This window comes from Hemibagrus wyckioides, linkage group LG08, assembly GCF_019097595.1.
Source record: "Hemibagrus wyckioides isolate EC202008001 linkage group LG08, SWU_Hwy_1.0, whole genome shotgun sequence".
Taxonomy (NCBI): domain Eukaryota; kingdom Metazoa; phylum Chordata; class Actinopteri; order Siluriformes; family Bagridae; genus Hemibagrus; species Hemibagrus wyckioides.
The window spans coordinates 13,901,293-13,921,978 of NC_080717.1; the positions used below are offsets into that span (position 1 = coordinate 13,901,293).

Sequence of the window (20,686 nt, forward strand, 5' to 3'; positions counted from 1 at the left end):
AATGGACCTCCTCCATTCAGCACTCTTACTATTTGTGTGTGTGTGTGTGTGTGTGTCTTTGCATGGAAAAGCTTCATCCGGCATTGTTTACTGGGTGAAGCCAAAGTTTCAGCCTGGTTTCCTCTTTCTCTAATTGTATGGTGGCTTGTTGTAGCAATTTTTGTTCTAGCTTTTTTTGAGGCCATGAGACAAACACTATTACTCTCACATTTATTCCTATCCTTGGCGAGCTCTGCACACAAGTATTATCAAAATAATTCAGGTTTTCTAATACTTATTATGCTTTACAATATGAGTTTGAATCCTGGGAAATACCCTGAGAAGGTATTGTTTTAAACTAGCTAGAATTGGTCTCTCTGGGACATGGGGCATAATAATGCTTGGATGGTACTATACCTGTGACCAATGTTTTGGTCAGTGTTTAACATTCAAATTCTATTTGCCACTATAAAGTTTTATCAGAAATATTTACTCTGGATCAAAACTTTTATGGGATGATTTTTGAGAAAACCTTTTTTTAATTTAGCCACTAGAGCCCAAGGAGATTCTTGACATTATGTCTAAAAAGGGATTTCGAGCATGAATCAATCAAGTAAAATTCATTCATTCACTGCTTGATGTAAACTGCAATATACCAGTAAAATGTTTGCAGTTAGCAGCCCTTTTTGCAAGCCATTTTGTTCGAAGCTTGGATGTCCTGGATCATGTCCTCTCTGAAGGAATACACCACTGTCAGGGGCAAAAATACAGAGAAAGTTGGGCTTAAAAAAGAGCAGCAAAGCAAAAAAAATTACCTGAGTTTTTCTGTCTAGTTTACATATTTCTTTTTTGAACACCTTTTAGCTACTCTATGATTTTGAATATTGTACTCTAACATGGCTCAGATATTGTTTATCAAATTCACTGAGAAAATGGTAGGGTCACCGTTCTCTGTTCATGGTTCACTGTCTCACTGAGCAGTGCATCCACCGAGTAAACACGAGCACATACTTCTCTTTGGGTCTCAAAATCAGGTTGAACAAATGTAGCTCATTTTATCTGTATTCAAGTCTTTAACAGAGCCTCGTCCTCTATATTTAAAAGGTCAGAATTGAGACTTGCAGTTCAAGGTAACCAATCTTGAAACTAATACTTGCTTTCAAGTAATGGACAGACCTCAGTGACAGTAGAGATGTTGATCTGATTATTAAAATACTTGGTTATTATTTTACAAATTGTGTTATTTGGCACCCTTTATGGTAAATATATTTTCCCACCTTAAGTCTCAGTTTAAAGGAAATTGTGACATCTTTTGTAAGGAACCTTTCTAACAGGAAGTTTTCAACTAGCTTCTTCACCCTGATTCTTAACATTACATACTAGCAAGAGCTGATAAAAAAGGTTTATGCAACTCTTGGCTTTAGTACCTTTGCCTACACCGACTACCTTTTGCTATGGTTAAAGTATTCTGCAAAGGGTTCATATATGAATATTGCATGCAATAATGGCTGTTTATGTATTCCTAAATTAAGTATTTATACATTAGAGTTAAATTTGTATTGATAATGACGTAACTGTTTTTTTTTTTGTTATTTGGCCTCTTCTCTGAAATCTTTCAATTTGTCATTTGGCCTATCTTAGTATTTTCTAAATTCTTAAATGACTAATTTCTTCATTAAGAAATATTTATATATATATATAGTTTGGCTTTGCTAATGAAAAGAACACAAAAAGACTCATTCAACTGAAAGAAACATTCCCCGGCCTCCTGAAACAGACAATTTTGGTAAATGTATGAGAATATCTGTTCACAGCATTTAAGACGCAATAGATGTCAGAGATACATTTTTTATGTCATAGTTTTTTAGGTAGCCAAGCTAAATAATTTTTGAATGGCAGCTTGTATGATTTACAATTTTAGATGTTTAGATTATAGACAGATTTTTTTATATTGTGAATTTGGAAGGTTTTAGTTATGCGATGTATGTACCACCTGTCTCTTACAGACATATCATGGTAATTTTTTAGTGCTTTATGGAGTTGTATGAATATTTATCTTACTCTAATAATCATTTGAAGTGGCTATAGAATTTGTCTTTGTCTTACATTTTCCTTGTCTGTTTATCTTTGTGTCCTATATAGAAGAAATTCATGTACATCTTCGACACACTTAAAGGAATGCTGTGTTAAGAAATTAAAAAACGCCTATGCAGGTGATTATCGTATGTGTTATTACAACAGTGTTTATTTAAATTCTTATTTGGTTTTACATAAGATTTTAATTTCACAAATTTATTATTTGCCCAGGTGGATCCCTCACCAATGAATGTAGGGGATGGAGGCACGTTGAGCAAAGAGAGCAGTGCCCTTACACAGCTGTCAGAGAGCATGGTGGGGAATCCACAGCAGACACTGCCTCCTGAACTCAGAGGAGACGTGCCTCACGGTCAGCAGAACAAACTGAGGACATCTACAGACTGCAAAATGCCTGGTGTCTGCTCTGATGCCAGCAAGGCTAGCAAGACCAGCAATTCAAACCATTGTTCTGAAGTCCCTTCTCCCCAGCTTCGCAACAATGCTCCTGTGTTCAGCACTGATTCTTTTAGCACGCCATTACCCGATAGAACAGAAGTTCCTAAAGCCCAGGCTGAAGGTGCTGCTGACTGCCCGACTCAGCACTGGCCTTGTGGTAAAAAGGTTGGCTCAGAAGACTTGAAGAGCTTGGTTCATAATAATGTGACTCAAAATAAAAAAGCTCCTCAGAGCACTGGGCCTTCCCAACCTGTTATCAGCCTTTCCCCAGGATTTCAATGTTCAACCATCTTTAAACCAGGCCAACCTGTTGCTTTCCTTCCATCTGCAAATTTTGCTTCTTCTCTTTGTAAGATCACCTTGCCTCCAGGATTGGGCCAGATTGCCGCTCTAAGAGAAGCCACAGCTAGTCAGTTTCAAAAGGACTGTCCAGTGCCCTGTTCTGGCTCAAGTATGACTCCAAGGCTCAAAACGTACCCTTATCAGTTTTCTGTAGGTCGAGGTGTTGCTGAGAAGAAACCACTGTCATCAGCATCTAAAGGAAGATGTGACCATGGCTCTAATGCAAAGGGCTGCAAAGGTGTAGGAGAGCACAAATCAACAATTTCCTCTGCTGTTAGCCCCACTATTGCTCTCCCAGCGCAACAGGCCACACAAGCCTCAGCCCCACTGACTCATTATACTATCTCTCCCACTGCTGCCATCTGCTGTAGCTCAGCACTGGCCAACATTACCACTCAGAGCAGGCTTCTAAGCCTTGTAGAGAAATGTCCACCATATAGAGGAATCGAAAAGAATTCTGTGGCATATTTAAAGCCAAAGACTGTATCGTCTACTGAGGAACATAATGCTCTGTGTTCTCCAGAAGCCAGAGATGTACCTCTTGACCTATCTTCAAAATCCAAACGCCAGAAAAGCATTAAGGATGCTCAAAACAGCCCGACTGCCACAACTGAGCAATGCTTATTTGAGCCTCATCAAAAGAATTCCCATGCCTCCAAAAGACCTCAGACTTCCTCTTTTGGTTCAGTTTCTAATTATGCTCTTCTACCAGATACCCAACGAAATGGCTCAGCCCAGAGATCCACCTCAAAACTCAGCAATCACAATTTGGAACCCAGTGCATCATGGGACAAAGGCTCATCTCAAGGTTCCTTAAACAACCTCCCAGGAACATATGTAGGAGTAGCAAGCCCTATACTAGCCTCCACCTTGCGAAGCAAGGATGGAAAAAGTGCTGCTTTTGTCGAAGACGTACAGATATTTGCTAAGCAAGAGACTATTTCAATTATTGATCAAGGTGAACAGTTAGCCTCAAGAGGCAAGAAGACACCTTTGACAGTTAAAGGTGATGGGCAAAATAAAGGTGGTAAGAATACTTCTGCTAGTAGTACCACCCCTGCAATGCAGGAGATTTCATCCAAGCCACTATTTACTTCTTCAAACTCGCAATCACCTAGGACTTTGGGTGGAAAAGCAGGGATTCCATTTACACCTCCAGGTAAACCATTGTGGCACCAACCACTTTTTCAGGGGATGTCTTTGCAGAAGCATCCAGCTCAGAGCCAAGCCCCTTCTAAGGTCAAAGGCAGCCCGAGTTGCGATGGCCCCTTGTTTCATAAATGTGAACTAAGCCCCACTAATTTAAAGAAAGAAAAATGGGAGAAAACCCATTCCCCCTTATCCAACTTGGAGTCAATAGTAAAACAGAAAGCTCTTGAGACTACTGCACTGACTGGTGAAACCTACTGCAATATATCATCTGTGGGATCCAGGAAGCCTGAGGTGGCCAACTTGCACAGCAGGTCTCAGAACCCTCCAGTGCAGCAAACTGTGGCCACTGGCTTTACACCCTGTGGAACATCAGAGCTCCAAGACACTAAGGCAGGTAGCAATTCCCCGTTTACAGATGCAACAGTGGACAACAGGCAGGAGGCCACAATTGTGTTTGTGCCCAAAGAGAAGTGCCATGACAAACAAGCAAAGCAAACTGAAAATATTACAAGCCAAAAATCAGAGCTCAGTACTCCTAAGAAAAGATGTGCATCCAGTAATAAAGCTGGCAAGAAGGACAGTATGCTGGCTTCAAATCCTGAGGAGAGAACAAGAGAAGACCCTGTAGTACAAAGAGAACTTGCACCTAATTCAAATCTGGAGAGCATATCCTTTCCTCAGCACCAGAATACAACAGAAGCAGAAGAAGAGAAAAAAATTAATGGTGGTAAAAATGATAGTGTTTTTAAAGGAAAAGTACCTGTCACCAAACAGAAGAAACCAAGGAAGAAAGAGAAGACCTCTCCTGAAACATTAAAAAAGGCTGCAATTCCTAAGAAAAAATCTCGGATGAAGGATAGTTCAACAGTCGTTCCTAACTCTAAAAAAGTGAGATATATGTTTATATGGAACTTATATATAAAACAAATAAATAAATAGTAAGCCTGATGTTGAAGCAAACACATTGAATATGCATATATTGGAATATTTGTGATGTGTTTAGCAATTCTGGTTGATGTTGAACTTTCATTATTCCTGTGAGAAGTTACTGGTTGTCTGTACAGTTATAATGGTGTTTAATAGGGGAAAAAATTCAAGGATCTCAAACTTAAGGAATAATGGTCTGATATTGCTATTAGCTCTGGAAAAAAGAGCAAGACCTTCTTTTCAGGCTTGCCATTTTCCAGTGACATTCAGTGTCATATTAATGAGAAGTAGAAGTAGTGGAGACAGCTAACTCAAAGCTCTTGAATAAAATGCAGCTATATGATGCAGTTGTGTTGAGTTACAGCAGAGACTCAGTTCGGCTAATTAGCTATCTTAGACATGGTAAGCGTGATGGTGTTGACAGCTGCATTAGTGTGAAAGTTGAAGCTTTAGAACCTTATTTGTTTGAGCAGAATGCAGATGAGAAGCTGAGAGAACTGGACAGACTGAATGACTAAAGCACTACTGCAACAGTCTCTTTAGATAGAGTTGTATCAAGGGCAAAATCCCACTGTCACCACTATAAATAAGAAAGCATTAACGAAAGTGGAAATAGACCAACTTGTTGAAAGAATAATTGTGGGTCAAAATTCAGAATTTAATCATAAAATAAATCTGCAAAAAAAAAATCCATTATATGGATCCAAAATATATTATATACTATATATTTATGTAAAAAAGTATTTCAGGGTGGATTTTTCATTTAACTAAATAATATGATATTTAACCAACATTTGTATCAAATGAAAAGTGGTAGCATTTTGACTTTTTTTTTTTTTTTGCGCAACAGAAGAGGGGTGGTACATCTACAGCAGAGGAGAGCTCACTGAAGGAGAGCCCACAGAAGCAGAGCTCACTGAAGGAGAGCCCACAGAAGCAGAGCTCACTGAAGGAGAACCCATGCCCAGTCCCTGAAGTTGGGGCTAAGAATCACAAAGGAAAGTGTACTCCAGTTAAAACATCGCAACCTCCCTGTAGCAAACCTGGTAAAGATTTGTTTGCTGATTCAGTAAAGGGGAAGTAAGTGTACAGACACTTTAGTTTTTGTTATTTAATAAACTGGAAAAAGACTAGTCAAGTTTTTTCTTTCAGCTGTCCAGTTTCAATGATCCTGTGCACATGATAGCCTCAGATTACTGTTCTTGGCTGACAGGAGTGGAACTTCTGCTTTTGTAGCCTCAAGGTTTGATGTTTTCTGCATGCTGAAATGCTTTTTTTGTGGACCACGGTTGTAAAAAGTGATTATATGAGGTACTAAATCCTTCCTGGCAGCCTGAAATGATCTGGCCATTTTACTCAGACCTCTCTTATCAACAAGGTGTTTTCACCCACAGAACTGTCTCTCACTCAGTGTTTGTTTTTTTTGTTTTTGTTTGTTTGTTTCTTAACCATTCTGTGTAAACTTTGGGACAGTTGCATGTGAAACTGATGCTATCCTGGGAATTTCTGAAATACTCAAACCAGCCCATCTGGTACCAACATCCATGCCAGGATCAAGTACAGATATCACACACTGTCTTTGCTCTGATATTTGATATGAGCATTAACTGAAGTACTTGACTGGTATCTGCATGATTTTTTTTTTTGCATTACGCATGCTCATCTGCTGATAATTGGTGCCAGACAAGCTGGTTGTGTATTTCTGTAACTGTGGATCTCTTGGGATTTTCATCCACAACAGTCTCTAGACTTTATTGAAATTAGGGGAATAAAGTAAAACATCCAGGGAGTGGCAGTTATGCAGATGGAAATTGCTTGTTGATAAGAGAGGTCAATAGAGGACGACCAGGCTTGTTCAAGCTGATAGAAAGGTTGCAGTACTTCAGATAACCACTCTGTACAACTGAGGTGAGCAGAAAAGCATCTCAGAATGCACAACATGTCAAACCTTGAAGCAGATGGGTTACAATAGCAGAAGACCACATTACATTCCAATTCTGTCAAGAACAGAAAGCTGTGACTGCAGTGGGCACAGGTTCACCAAAACTAAACAGCTGAAGACTGGAAAAAATGTAGCCTGGCCCGGTGCATCTTGATTTCTGCTGAGGTACTCAGATTTTAGGGTCACAATTTGGTGCCAACAACATGAATCCAAGCAAGTGTTAGTATAGGTTATGATAGATAGATAGACAGACAGACAGACAGACACATACACCCACACACAGCCCACTTGAATATCAGTATTTGATTTGACCTTGACGGGGGTCATATTGTTATGGCTAGACTACTGGGAAATGGCGTATCCAAAACAGCAAGTTTTGAGGGGTGTACCTAAGATTCATTGAAAAGTACTTACCAAAAATGGGTTAAGGAAGGACAACAAGTGAACTGGCTACAGGGTTATGGACGCCCAAGGCTCATTGATGTGTGCTGGCTAGTCCCTCTGATCTGATCCTACAGAAGAGCTGCTGTAGCATAAACACCTAACAAGTTAATGCTAAAACACACAGTGCATTGCAGCTTGCTGAGTATGGGGCTGCATAGCCACAGTCCAGTCAAGTCTAAGGTGTCTGTACTGACCCCTGTCCACTGCTGAAAGCACCTAGAATTTGAAGAAGGTGGCCTGGCCTGATGAAGAATGTTTTCATTTACATCATTTGGACGACTGGGTGTGTTTGTCACTTATCTGTAAAAGAGATGGCACCAGGATACACTACGGGTGGGAAGAAGACAAGCTGGTGGAGGCAGTGTGATGCTTTGGCCAATGTTCTGCCAAGTACCAAGTAAATCCCTTCATGGCAATGGTACTTCATAATGACCCCTTGTGGAGTCCACACCTTGATGTGTTACAGCTGTTTTGGTCATACAAAGGGAACTGACAGGCAGTTAGAATTTTATGGCAGATCGGTGTTAGTGTCTATACAGCTCTGGAAAAAAATGAGACCACTGCAAAATAATCAGTTTCTTGAGATAAGCAGTTTTGTTTGATTTTTTGTGAACTGCTGACAATATTTCTCCTAAATTCAAAATATAACTATTGTTATTTAGAGTGTATATTTAAAGGAAATGACAACACATTTATACCACTCTTTTTGCAAAAAAGCAAACAGCTCAGCTTTGCTTGATGGTTTTTGACCATCCATCTTCCTCTTGATAACATTCCTGGAGATTGGGCAGTGGTCTCTTATTTTTTTTCCAGAGCTATATATATATATATAATGTGTATATATATATATATATATATATATATAATGTGTGTATATATATATATATATATATATATATATATATATATATATATATAATGTGTGTGTATATATATATATATATATATATATATATATATATATATATATATATATATATATATATATATATATGTACATATATATATGTACATATATATATGTACATATATATATGTACATATATACACATGCATACACACACACGTTAACCATTTGACAACATTGCACTGAAATTATATTAAATATCAAAACCTGAAAGTGTCTGAATGCTTAATTTTTCAGTTTACCCTCCTAATCATTGCATCTGAGCTCAATTGTGAATGTCTGTCCTTGGTGCTTTTTCTAGATTTTGAAAACAGTCCTGCGAGAAGTGTGCAGGTGGACCCTGCCTCCCTCACTAAGACTGATCAGCCCTGTAAGGAATCTAACTTGAAGCAAGTGTCCTCTCCAAGGCCGAAACGAGGGCGCCGACGCACTGATGATGCTTTGCTGCGAGATTGGAGCTTTGCTTCTCCACCTACTCCTCCTCCTCCCCCAGAATCCCCTTCTTCCCCGCTTGTGCCAAGTCCTGTTTTCCCACTCAGACGACCTCGGGGCAGGCCTCGTCTTAATCCACTGCCTGAAGGTGGGGACACCGACAACATTAGACCTGCTCAGGTGGCAGAGAGAGGAGACCAGGCCTCTGCAAAAAAGAGAAAGCGATGCAGGAACCGCAAGTACCAGAATGGGGAGTACATTACAGATAAGGAAAAGGAAGCCAACAGGGAGAATGAGAAGTTTATGGATGGAAAAAATGAAGAAACAGGTAAGTACAAATGTTATAGACCTGGGGTCTAGTGTATTTAAACATTGACATTGTACATGCAAAAAGGTTTTCAATACTAGTTTACACACACCCACGCATATACAAACACACACACACACACACAGTATGTGCCTACCAACATAATTCCTTTTTTTTTTTTTCCTCACCTTTTCCACCTGTTGCTACATTTTTTTAAAAAGTCTTTTTATTTAAATGCAAATGGAGTCTAGGTCTACTCAAAACCCTCCATTATTCATAGTTTTAATTTTGAGAACTGTAGATTAGAAGCTATATTGGCAAAGAAGTCCAACAAAAATTTATATTCAGCTTTTAGAGAGAACTAGTGTTTGAAGTTCAGGCGTGAGACACCATTTAAAATTTGTCTAGCTGGAATTGAGCACATCAGGGTTTCAAGTGCAAATAAGACATATAGTCTGTTGTTTCTCATTTTTAATATAAATTCTAATAATAAATTCTGATAAATATCAGTAATATTGTATTGCATTTTGTGATTTTTTTTTTTTAAAGCTAAGCCCAGTTAAGAGTTCTGTAAGAATCCTTATTGTAAACAAACAAACAAATAAACATTATTACTATTTAATATCCAGCTAATTGATTGATCTGAAAAATAATTGATGGATTAAATGCTAGTTGCAGCCCTAATCTTAAGTGATTTTTGTAATATATGCAGTTTGCTTTACTTCTGCATCAAAAGTATAGTAATATCAGCTACCAAAATTTATCTGTTAGTTTGACCACTGTTCCAACAGATCTTAATGAAGTACGTCATTGCTTAGTGTCAGAGTCTCCCCATTTAAAATGTAAATAGCATAAAACACCCCTTTATCTCCAGTATAAGAAGCGAGTGCAGGCAGGTTGGAATAGGTGGAGAAAGGTGTCAGGAGTTCTGTGTGATAGAAAAATATCAGCGAGAATCAAGGGGAAGGTGTACAAGACGGTGAGACCGACCATGCTGTATGGTTTAGAGAAAGTGTCACTGAGGACGAGACAGGAGTCGGAGCTGGAGGTAGCAGAGCTGAAGATGTTGAGGTTCTCTTTGAGAGTGATAAGGTTGGACAGGATTAGGAACGAGTACATCAGAGGGACAGCTCATGTTGGACGTTTGGGGGACAAAGTTAGGGAGGCCAGATTAAGATGGTTTGGACATGTTCAGAGGAGGTACATTGGTAGGAGAATGTTGGACATGGAGCTGCCAGGCAGGAGGCAATAAGGAAGGCCAAAGAGGAGGTATATGGATGTAATAAATGAGGATATGAAGCTAGTGGGTGCAACTGTTGAGGATGCAGAAGATAGGGATAGGTGGAGAGAGATTCGCTGTGGCCACCCCGAAGGGAAAAGCCGGAAGAAGAAGAAGAAGAAGATACTGAAAAAAAGGTTGTAGCTCAGAAGCTAAGTTCATACGTGCATAAGAATAACATGCATGAAATTTCATCACAGCACTGAGACAGTGCACTGAGACTTAGTTGGTTAAAGTAGTAAATGGCCTGCTACCTGCCTCTGAACTGTATTGTTGCTTGATTGCTTTTAATACCATAAATCAGAATATTCTTCCAAATAATATCTGACCATCTTATTTGAGTGACCTTTGTCGGTTTGTAAACGTCTTGTGCTGAAGTAAAAGTTTGTTTTTTACAAGGCTGTAAAGCTATTGCAATTTACCTATATAAGTTTGTATAATACTCCTCCTGTCCACACCTGTACAGCTGCTCGTTTATGCAGTTGTATAGTCAGCCAAACATGTTATAGCAACACAATGCATAAAACATGCAGATACATGTGTAGAGCTTCTGTTAATGTTTACATCAAACATCCAAAATGGGGAGAAATTGTGATCTCTCTGACTTCAATCATGGCATTGTAGTTGGTACTAGCTGGGTTCATTTGAGTATTTAAGAAACTGCTTGTCACCTGGGATTTTTACACAATACTCTCTAGAGTTGGATTGATTTGAAAGAAAGTTTGTAGTAACTCAAATAGACACACTTTACTAACATTGTGAGCAAAAAACATCTCAGAACACACAAATCTTGAGGTGGATGGGCTATAACAGAGGATATAACCCATCCACCTACCATATATAATTGTACCTTTTACCGTTATGCTGATAACACATCAGTGTGTGCGCTTTAGCAAAGTATGAATGAAGACCACCAGCAGGAATATGTAAAGGGCATTAGACACTGAATGCCGAGCAACTTAGCCATATTCTGAGCCATAAATGTACTTCTTGGGCCACAGGGAGCTACTGTACTGTGTAAATGCTGTGGCATGGAAGAAGTATTTGACCCCTTCTTGATCTGTTTTGCACATGTCACACTTAAAACAGATCTTCAAACAGGTACTCAATTTGGTTAATTGGTTGATTGATTAACATTTAAGTTAATAATTAGGTTCAAGTAGACTTGTCAAACCCATAATATTTCCTGCAATGCATAACCACAAGGGAACAAACCACAGTGACAGCTGGTTTCTCCTCATAGAAGCCTGGAACAGTGGTGAATCTTCCCAAAAGTGGCTGGCCCACCAAACACCTCTAAAAGCACACTGACTACTCATAATGGAACTGCGTGCCTTGTTTGCTTAGAGAAAGTCTGCATTTATGTATCCAGTGTTAGAAAAAGAAATTCTATTGGAGATTGAACCACTAGCTAAATGGAGGATGCATTTTCATGTTTATGTTTTAAAGCTACTAGCCACTTAGAAGGAGTTGACTGCAAAAGAAAAAGTGTAATACCCCACTATTTCTAATGCTAGTTTAACCATTTTCAGTGAAACTGCTATAAAGGTATTTTATATCAATTTCACTGAATATTAAACTGTAGGTTGTGAGTTAAATGATTTAAATAACAAATTTACCCCTGATGATTACTCAGGTAGAGTTGTGCACTTTATGTGATAGGTTGCCTTAATGTCTGTTACTTTCTGGCTTTCTCTTTTAATGACTTTGACATAACCAGTCTAGAGTCCCCTTTTGGATTCTGATCACAATGTATATGTTGTTTTGGTTTTTTTTTTTTTAAAAAAAACAAAAAAACCTCAATAGAATAAGTGCACACCTAATAATCTGTGTCGAGCTGTACAAGCACACCTCTCTTCTGATGCCATATCATGGCACACATCTTCTGTTGTGGCTTCTCTTGTCTAATTTATCCTGATGCTCTACTTCTGCTTGGAGTTACTGCACTTGTGACTCACTTTCTGCTGCTATGGTTGATCCCACGTAGATTCTAAAGATTTGTACTCTCCAAAAAACAGTTTATGCCCAAGGCACATTCTTACTTTAGTGGATAATCCTGCTTGTATACTGTAGACTTGTGCTAATAAATATAAATTCTATGGCAGGACTGGACTTTCCAGTGATGTGAGTGTAAGTGTGTGAGGGAGAGAGAGGGAGAGACCCTGACAATGCACCACCACATCAAAGAAAACTCAACATATAGCACTGCTACATGCAAAGCTTGCAACACTCTCACAAGTTATCACTTACATTATAACAGCTATAAACTGTTGTTGCTTTACTTTGAGCATGGCTGATAGGGGTGAATGCTGGTAAATTTGGCTTCCAAATCTCTTTAGCTCTGTGTCCGAGTACAGCTTCTAGCTACCTTTGAACACCTTGTATGGATATTTTTAAGTGAAAGCTTTTTTTCCCCCTTAATTCCACTTGAAAACTGATGTTTTGTTGTTTACTTGCTAGGTTATCCTTAGGAGTCCAAAATAGGGATGTCATGGATCTTGTTGGAACAGTGTTACAACACAACGTCATACTTTCTTTTTGGTCTATACATTTTAGAAACACCCACCCTGACTGTTGACCTATAACCTATTGACTCCCCTGTCCAGATTAACTATGTATGATCCTGCAGACAGTCTCAAATTTTGCTCTGCTCAATGTTCACACTTTCAGTGACAAGGCTCCACTGGTTCATAAACTCTATGAAGACCTAAAGATTGATGTTTTTTGTCAGACCGAGGCCTGGCAACAGCCCAGTGACTTTGCTCGACTAAATCAATCCGTTTTACCCGCCATATTCCCACATACACAGAGTCACATTCCTACATACACACAAATTAAATGGCCTTGCCCTACTCTTATTGTCACTGTTTACAGACCACTTAAATTATCTATTTTCTCACAGTGCTTTTTTAAATGATAGATTTCAACATCCATAAACCTTTAACTCCACTCTTAACTGTCTCAGCAAGTTTCCCAAGTCACAACAAAGGCAATATTCTGGATCTTATCTGTGGCGTTGAGATCATACCACAAAATCTCACTGCAATTTTCTTCTGAGTTTCCCATCTTTGACCATAAAATTCTGCTTTTTGATGCTTCTGTTGCCCTGGAACAAGATATCAAACACATGAACCAAGGTGACTTTACCAGGTTGAGTGAACTCCTTCCACAGTCCTGTCTGCCATGCCCCTCCTGCTGACCTGGTTGATCATTACAATGACTCCCTTTCTGCTGTACTTAACACTCTAGCACCCTGAAATCCCAGTCTCCTGCATTCACTCAGCATCATGGTATTGAGCTTCATCAGTTGAAAGCCTCAGACTGTCATCTTCAGCTACACTCTCCTAAGATTGGTGTGGTTGTTACCATCTGGTTGTTCATTTAGAACTTCCTTGCTACTGCCCCTACTATGTATTGACTGACATTTATCAAAAAGGCAACATGAGAAAACTTCCCTACAGTCAATAACTTATTCAATTATCTACTGAACAATATTTAGCTTTCTCAAAATTTTTAAATTCTCAAACCATCTTTCAGCCAGTTTCCTCATCTGCATGAGTTGCTGGAGAAATAACCTAGCTGGACACTCCATGTTTGCCACCTATTACCTCATTCTCTCTCTCCAAACCTATAACCTTGGTTCTCAGCTAATTCAGAAATCTAAATCGTCTACCTGTCAGCTTGATCCATTTCCCACAAGTATACTCAAAACCTGTCTGCCCCCCTGATTTCTGCAATAATTAACTCTTCCTTTACCTGTGATACCCTCATTAAAAACTGCAGCACTTACATCTATTCTCAAGAAACCTGTTTCTGTCCCAAGTAACTTTAATATTAACAGGACCAATCTGCAATTCACACAGCACTGAAACTGCTCCAGTGAAAATCACTAATGACATCCTTGTGCTGCTGACTCAGGCCTACTGTCTATCCTCATCCCCCTTGACCTCAACGCTGCATTCAATACTGTCACTCGCCCAATACTTTTGGGAATGCCTGGCTGGCATTTCAAGTTACTGGCATTGCTCACTTGTGGTTTACCTCCTGCCTCACCAACAGGCAGCAGATTGTGCAGTTTAAAATGTCCAGATCTGAGTTTTCTGCAGTTACACAGGGTGTACCCCAAGGGTTAGTTGTGGATCCAATGTTATTTTTTAATTTGTCTGGGCATCATCCTCAATCACACAGACAAACTGAGCTCTTTGAGTCCACATAACTTCCCTCTTACCAGCTAGCTTCAAAACATCACATCCTGGATGACCAACACGTAATTAATTTCCACAGACTCCCCATCCAATACCAGTTACCTTGCCCCCTCTTACCTGTCTGACTTCCTCCAGGTTTACAAAGCTTTTTGCACCCTGCAATCTACCTCTGCCGGCCTACTGACTGTTCCACCTTGGTGTCTCTGTACCATAGGTGCTAGGGCTTCAGTGCTGCATTGCTCTTAGACTCCCATTACAAATCTGTAAACTGGACTGTTATTTAAATCCCATCTAAAAACTTTTTTCCTTGCTATACTCTGACATAAGCATTAGGAATCTAAATATACATCTGAAATTCTGTAAACTGCTTTGACACAATGTTTGCTGTTAAAAGCGCTATACAAAGAAACCTGAATGGAATGTATATTGTTCATGTTGAGTATTTTTTTTTTATTTACAATGGCATCTATCAGAATGTTATCACTGTTTGTTCACTGTGAAAATCAATTTTGAGCAGTTTTCAAAGCCATCAGCTCTTATTCAAGTAAAACTGCCTCAAACGTTTTCACCTCAGTAATGAGTAAATAATATCAGTGAGGTGCAGAGATTAATTATGTGACAAGAAGTCCTGGGTCAATTCATTCTGGAAAAAAAACTGTTGGGAACAGACAGGAGTGTTATGGCTGGTTTGAATAAATAAATTAACAATATTTTACAACCCTGCATATGCAGCCTCATTTTAGTTAAAATTTTCTGTCTACATTACAAACTCTTTAGATTAAAAATTAATAGCCAGTGACTATATATAACATGAAGTCAAATCCCAAATACCTTGCATTCAGGCAAAATACAAGAAATTAGGGCTTCTCCATTAATCGCAATTTGCTTTTCAAATATATATTTTTTTTTAATCTCTGCTTTAACAATGTACGACTTTGTTTTACTTTGTGTTTTTGAAAATATGAAAAATATACTCACTGAGCATTTTTTTAGGAACACTTGTTCATCTCCTTGTTCATGCAATTATCTCATCAGCCCGCCAATAGTATGTATTGAAATGTGATTTCTGACTTTAACAAAGGCCTGGTTTGATCTTTGAGAATGTTCAGACTGGCTCGAACTGTCACAAGTGCTAGCGTAACTCGGATAACCACTCTACAATTGTGGTGAGCAGATAAGCATCCCAGAATGTACACCTACTCAATCCTTCAGGTATATCAGCTACAACAGCAGAAGACCATGTCAGATTCCACTCCTGTCATGCAAGAGAAGAAATCTGTAGCTGCAGTCTTACCAAAACATAGCTTGGTCTGATGAATCTCATTTTCTTTAGAGGTACACGGATATAGATTCAGAATTTGGTGCCAGCAACATGAATCAGTTGACCCATCCTGCTTTGTGTCAATTGACTGACTGGTGGAGGTGGTGTGATAGTGTGGGGAATGTTTTCTTGGCACAATTTGGCATTAATCATCATTTGAATGCCACAGCATATGAGTATTGTTGCTGGCCATGTATATCTCTTAATGGCCACAATTTACTCACCTTTTAATGGCTTCTTCAAGCAGGATAATGCACCATGTCACAAAGCAAAAGTCATCTTAAATTGGTTTCATGCACATGATAGAGAGTTCAGTGTCCTTCAGTGGCCTTCCTATTCATTGGATCTGAATATCTCCCGATAGAACCGGCGACTTGGGTAGGAAAGTGCACTTGAAAAATCTATAGGATTTGCATGATGCAATCATGTCAGCTTCGACCAGAATCTCAAAGTAATGTTTCTAACATCTTGTGGCATTCATGATACAAAGATTTGAGAGCAAAGTAAAGCTCTACTTGGCATTGCTGAAGTGTTCCGAATGAAGTGCTCTCTAAGTATATATGAGCACATATTTCTTTATATCCAAAATGTATTTGCAGTAACTGTATTTAGGAATAAATATTCTCATTTGCCACAGAAGCACCTTCCTTGTAGTTACAATCAGTGGCTATATTATCAGGTAACTAAAATATATTGTTTACTTTCTAAGTGAGCAATTACTGATTGCAGCAGGTTATGCACAATTTGTCTGCCACACTAACCTTTACTTTGTAGGTACCAATTACTTTCAGGTAGCAAGTATATGAATAACATAGTATAGTATACATATACAGCTGTATGGCATCCTGTCACCCATATCCTATCCGTATATGATATGGTGGAACTTCTCTTGCAGGATGACAGTGCCACATCCACATACACAAAGTTATACTGAATGGTTTGATGAGAAGTAAAATGATATAAATTGTGTTCACTGCCTTTCTTAGTCACCAAATCTCAACCCAAATTAAGACTCAATGGAGATTTTGAACCAGTGTGTTAGATAGCTCTCCAACACCATCATCAAAACACCAGTTGGAGTATTTGGAAGACTGGTATTCATCTCTCCACTACAGTTCCACAGATTTGTAGAATCTATGCCAAAGTGCAGTGAGTCTCAACACCTTAATTACCCATTGGGACTGGTATTCCAATGGAAATGTACTGGGCACTGGGCTGTGTTTTCAGTAAAGACTATATATATATATATATATATATATATATATATATATATATATATATATATATATATATATGTATGTATGTATATGTATATATATGTGTGTATATATATATATGTGTATATATATATATATATATGTGTATATATATATATATATAGAGGATACCCTATGCACTAATAGCTAGTGTTTCCCCCAATGAGACATTTCTTGTAGCCATCTACCAGTTTCTGACATTGACTGGAAGAAAGTTCCCCCCCCCTCCTCAATGCAGAAATCTTTCAGCTGTGTGATGTTTGGGGGAGTTTCTTGCATGCACAGTCCATTTCAAATCACCCCACAGTATCTCAATAGGATTTAGATCTTGGCTTTGACTTGGCCATTCCAGAATTCTCAGTTTTTTACTTTTCAGCCAGTCCTTGGTGGATTTACTGGTATGTTTTAGGTCATTGTCATGTTGCAAGGTTCAGTTCCGCTTTAGCTTAAATCTTTTGACGGATGGTCTTACATGTTCCTCAAGCACCTTCTGATACAATGTAGAATTCATAATGGATTCTATGATGGAGACTTGGCCATAACCATAACCAAACCCTTCCACCTCCATGTTTCACAGTTGGTATGAGGTTAATTTGCTGAAATGCTGTATTTGGTTTACACCAAACATGCCCTGTCATGGTCTCCAAATAATTCAACTTTAGACATTATTCCAGATGTCTTGGCATTTGTCTCTGTGTTCTTTGGGGAACTTCAGTCTTGCCGTCATGTTTTTTAGACAGCAAAGGTTTCCTTCTTGCATACCTCGCATAATAATTAAAGTTGTCTAGTCTCTTTCTGATTGTGGATTCATGCACTTTGGCATAAACTGTAGCAAAAGCTTGCTGTAGGTCCTGTGATGGTATTTTAGGGTTTTTGGAGACGTCTTTAAGCATCTTGCAGTCTGCTCTTGGGGTGAATTTGCTTGGACGATCTGACCTGGTCATGTTTGCGGTTGTTTTAAATGTTCTCTACTTGTAAATTATTTTCTAGACAATGGAATGGCTGATCACAAATTCTTTTCAAATCTTCTTATATCCCTTATCAGACTTATGGTGATACTTCTCTTTTCAACAATTAATAGCAAACCAAGCTAAATATCTGAGGTTTAAATAAGGCAAGCCTCCTTCAAAATGCTCTGTAACAATGTTCTAAAAAAATTTGCAGCTGATGTGATACACCTGTATCAAATTTTATCCATTTTAAGTACAAATAAATCGGGGGGTGTCCTTACTTTTACCTCACAAGAATTTGGATTTTTTTAAATTACATTTTACAGATCATTTAAAAAAAGACTTTGCTATATTACTTCAATCTTTAAATGTTTTTAAAATGAAGATCAAATGCACATATGTTTAGTTATGTTAAAAAAAAAATTCATATATAAAACATATACTATGTCTAAGCTCTGTGTACATGTAAATCCATAAAAACATACATCCAATGTTTTATTAAAGAGACTCCCATTAAAATGTCAGAATTTGCTGCATGGCTTGTTAACATTGTCAGGTGGTTTACTCGTGTGATTTTTGGAGATGAAATTTAAAATTTGTGGTTTGTTTCACATAATTGCTAAAGACAACCAGATATACAGTCATTAAGCACATCCTTTAATAAAAATGAATAAGAAAGCTAACTCATCCTTGTTTTTACAGATGCGGACCCTCCTCTTACTCCTCTTACTGCCACTTTGCCATGTGATGATCCCAATCCTGACCACAACCCCAAGAAGTCCCTGAACACCCGCTCAGGGACCATGCGTCTTCAGGAGAGTCCATCCACCCCTGAATTTATTGACAAACCTCCAGGAAAGAGAAAGTTTAAAAGCAAGCACTTGTGTGATGCTGAAGAACAGAAAAAGGTGGGCTAAATGTCTTCTCTTGATAAATAACATCTGTTTATAACAGCTAATTTCTTTTGATAAGTCTATAAAGGGAAAGGTGCTTATTTGTTACTTGGTCTTTCAGTGCCCTCTGCTGACATAGGAAATTCCTACAAAAGTGAACATTTGCTCTTTCTCAGTAGCTGGACTTCTGCCATTCTTTTGATATTATGTCCTTCTTTCTCCTTAACTGATAATTTCCCTTCAGCTTAAGATCAAACGAGGCCTTGCAGGGAAGCGCTCCACATGCATCTCCACAGATGAGGACAGTCCTGTGGCCAAAAAACCTTCCACTCCTTTCTCTGCCCCAAAGGAATCGTCATCTCCTTTTCCTAAGAAGAAAGGTCCTGGAAAGGGCGGGATTCCAGAATCCACACCAAGCCGTCCTGTACCTCCAGAGGTTCGCCGATTGATTGTGAACAAAAATGCAGGGGAGACTCTTTTACAAAGAGCTGCTAGGCTGGGATACCAGGTATTATTATTTTTTCATATATGTTATATGAAAGTTATCTATTATATCAGTTACCTTTATCTTTTAGTGGTGTTTCACAGGACTTGTGTAGTTCTACCAGGCGGGGCATATGGTAGCAAATTGGTGATCCCAAATTTTGGCATTAGCTATACTTAATTGCTATACCTTATCTTTTATATGCCGAATTTATTAAGCATGTCTGAACAGGGACGTATGGAATGTTCATGAAGTGAAATAAAAATAGTTGAGAACATTGTTTGGCCTACTAAAATCACCAGAGAATGGTCCAAATTTTATACTACTATAACAGATGGTATGTCAAAATGTAAACTTTTGTAAAAGTTTGGGAAAGTATGTGAAATGCAAATAAAAACAGAAAGTAATGGTATATGTGCTGTTTTTTTTTTTGTTTGTTTTTTTAGATTTAAAAATAGCACAAAGCAACTTCACTGTTTTTGTAAGAATATGCTAACAAGTTGTGATGTGGACAATTTAAGGGGAAAAAAACATTTTAGGGTATCTCACCCTCTGGTGTGCATAATATCAGACTCTTGACCACCAAACCCCAAACTGTTTCTGCAGGCAAGTACACAGTAGAAAGTACACAGTTGTCTAGAATTAGAACTAAACAGCCTAGATGAACAGCAAAGATGTTCCAGCATGACAGTGCCCCTGTGCACAAAACAAGTTCCATGACATGGTTTAGCAAGTTGGTGTGGAAGAACTCAATTGGCCTGCCCAGAGCCCTGACCTTGACCCTATTGTACAACTTGAAGATGAATTGGAATGTCAACTGTGCATCAGGCCTTCTCACCCAGACAGCAGTGTCCAACCTTTTGATTAAATAGGCACAAATTCCAACAGCCACTTGACTGGAGGTTGCAGCCTACAGCCAAAAAGGTGGACTCCATATTAAATGTCTAAAGCTTTGGAACAGGTTTGGTGCACTTAAAAGTGTGATATATATATACACAGCTTTGGAAAGAAAATAAGAGACCACTGCAAAATAATTAGTTTCTTATGTTTTTTTCTTACAGGTGCATGTATTGGTGAGATGAACAGTTTTTGTTTCATTTTTTGTGAACTTCATTGTTTCATTTCCCCTAAATTCAAAATATAATTATTGTTATTTAGAGTGTATATTTAAAGGAAATGACAACACATCAAAATAAGCCAAGATCATGCAGTATTTGCAGAGCTTTAATAACTCAAATAAAACAAAATGCAGATAATTTGTAAACAAATTGTGTTAATGCTTTGGCTAAATAACATTAAGAAATCAGTATTTAGTGGAATAACCACGATTTGCA

The 20,686-nt window shown here is 38.4% G+C and overlaps 1 protein-coding gene across 7 annotated transcripts in view; it reads left to right on the top strand.

Moving 5' to 3' along the window:
• The window catches only part of bcorl1 (BCL6 corepressor-like 1), a 32,383-nt gene that overhangs the window by 5,812 nt on the left and 5,885 nt on the right, over window positions 1-20,686 (top strand). For 6 of the 7 annotated variants that reach the window (XM_058397587.1, XM_058397591.1, XM_058397585.1 and 3 more), the window contains exons 2-7: window positions 2,122-2,192; window positions 2,287-4,893; window positions 5,783-5,978; window positions 8,527-8,985; window positions 18,678-18,883; window positions 19,113-19,376. In XM_058397587.1, the coding sequence (XP_058253570.1) occupies window positions 2,187-2,192; window positions 2,287-4,893; window positions 5,783-5,978; window positions 8,527-8,985; window positions 18,678-18,883; window positions 19,113-19,376 (3,738 nt within the window). In that variant the 5' untranslated portion in view covers window positions 2,122-2,186. Of the gene's footprint in view, window positions 1-1,614; window positions 1,766-2,121; window positions 2,193-2,286; window positions 4,894-5,782; window positions 5,979-8,526; window positions 8,986-18,677; window positions 18,884-19,112; window positions 19,377-20,686 lie in introns of those variants that run through there. The other variant, XM_058397589.1, reaches the window with a different exon arrangement.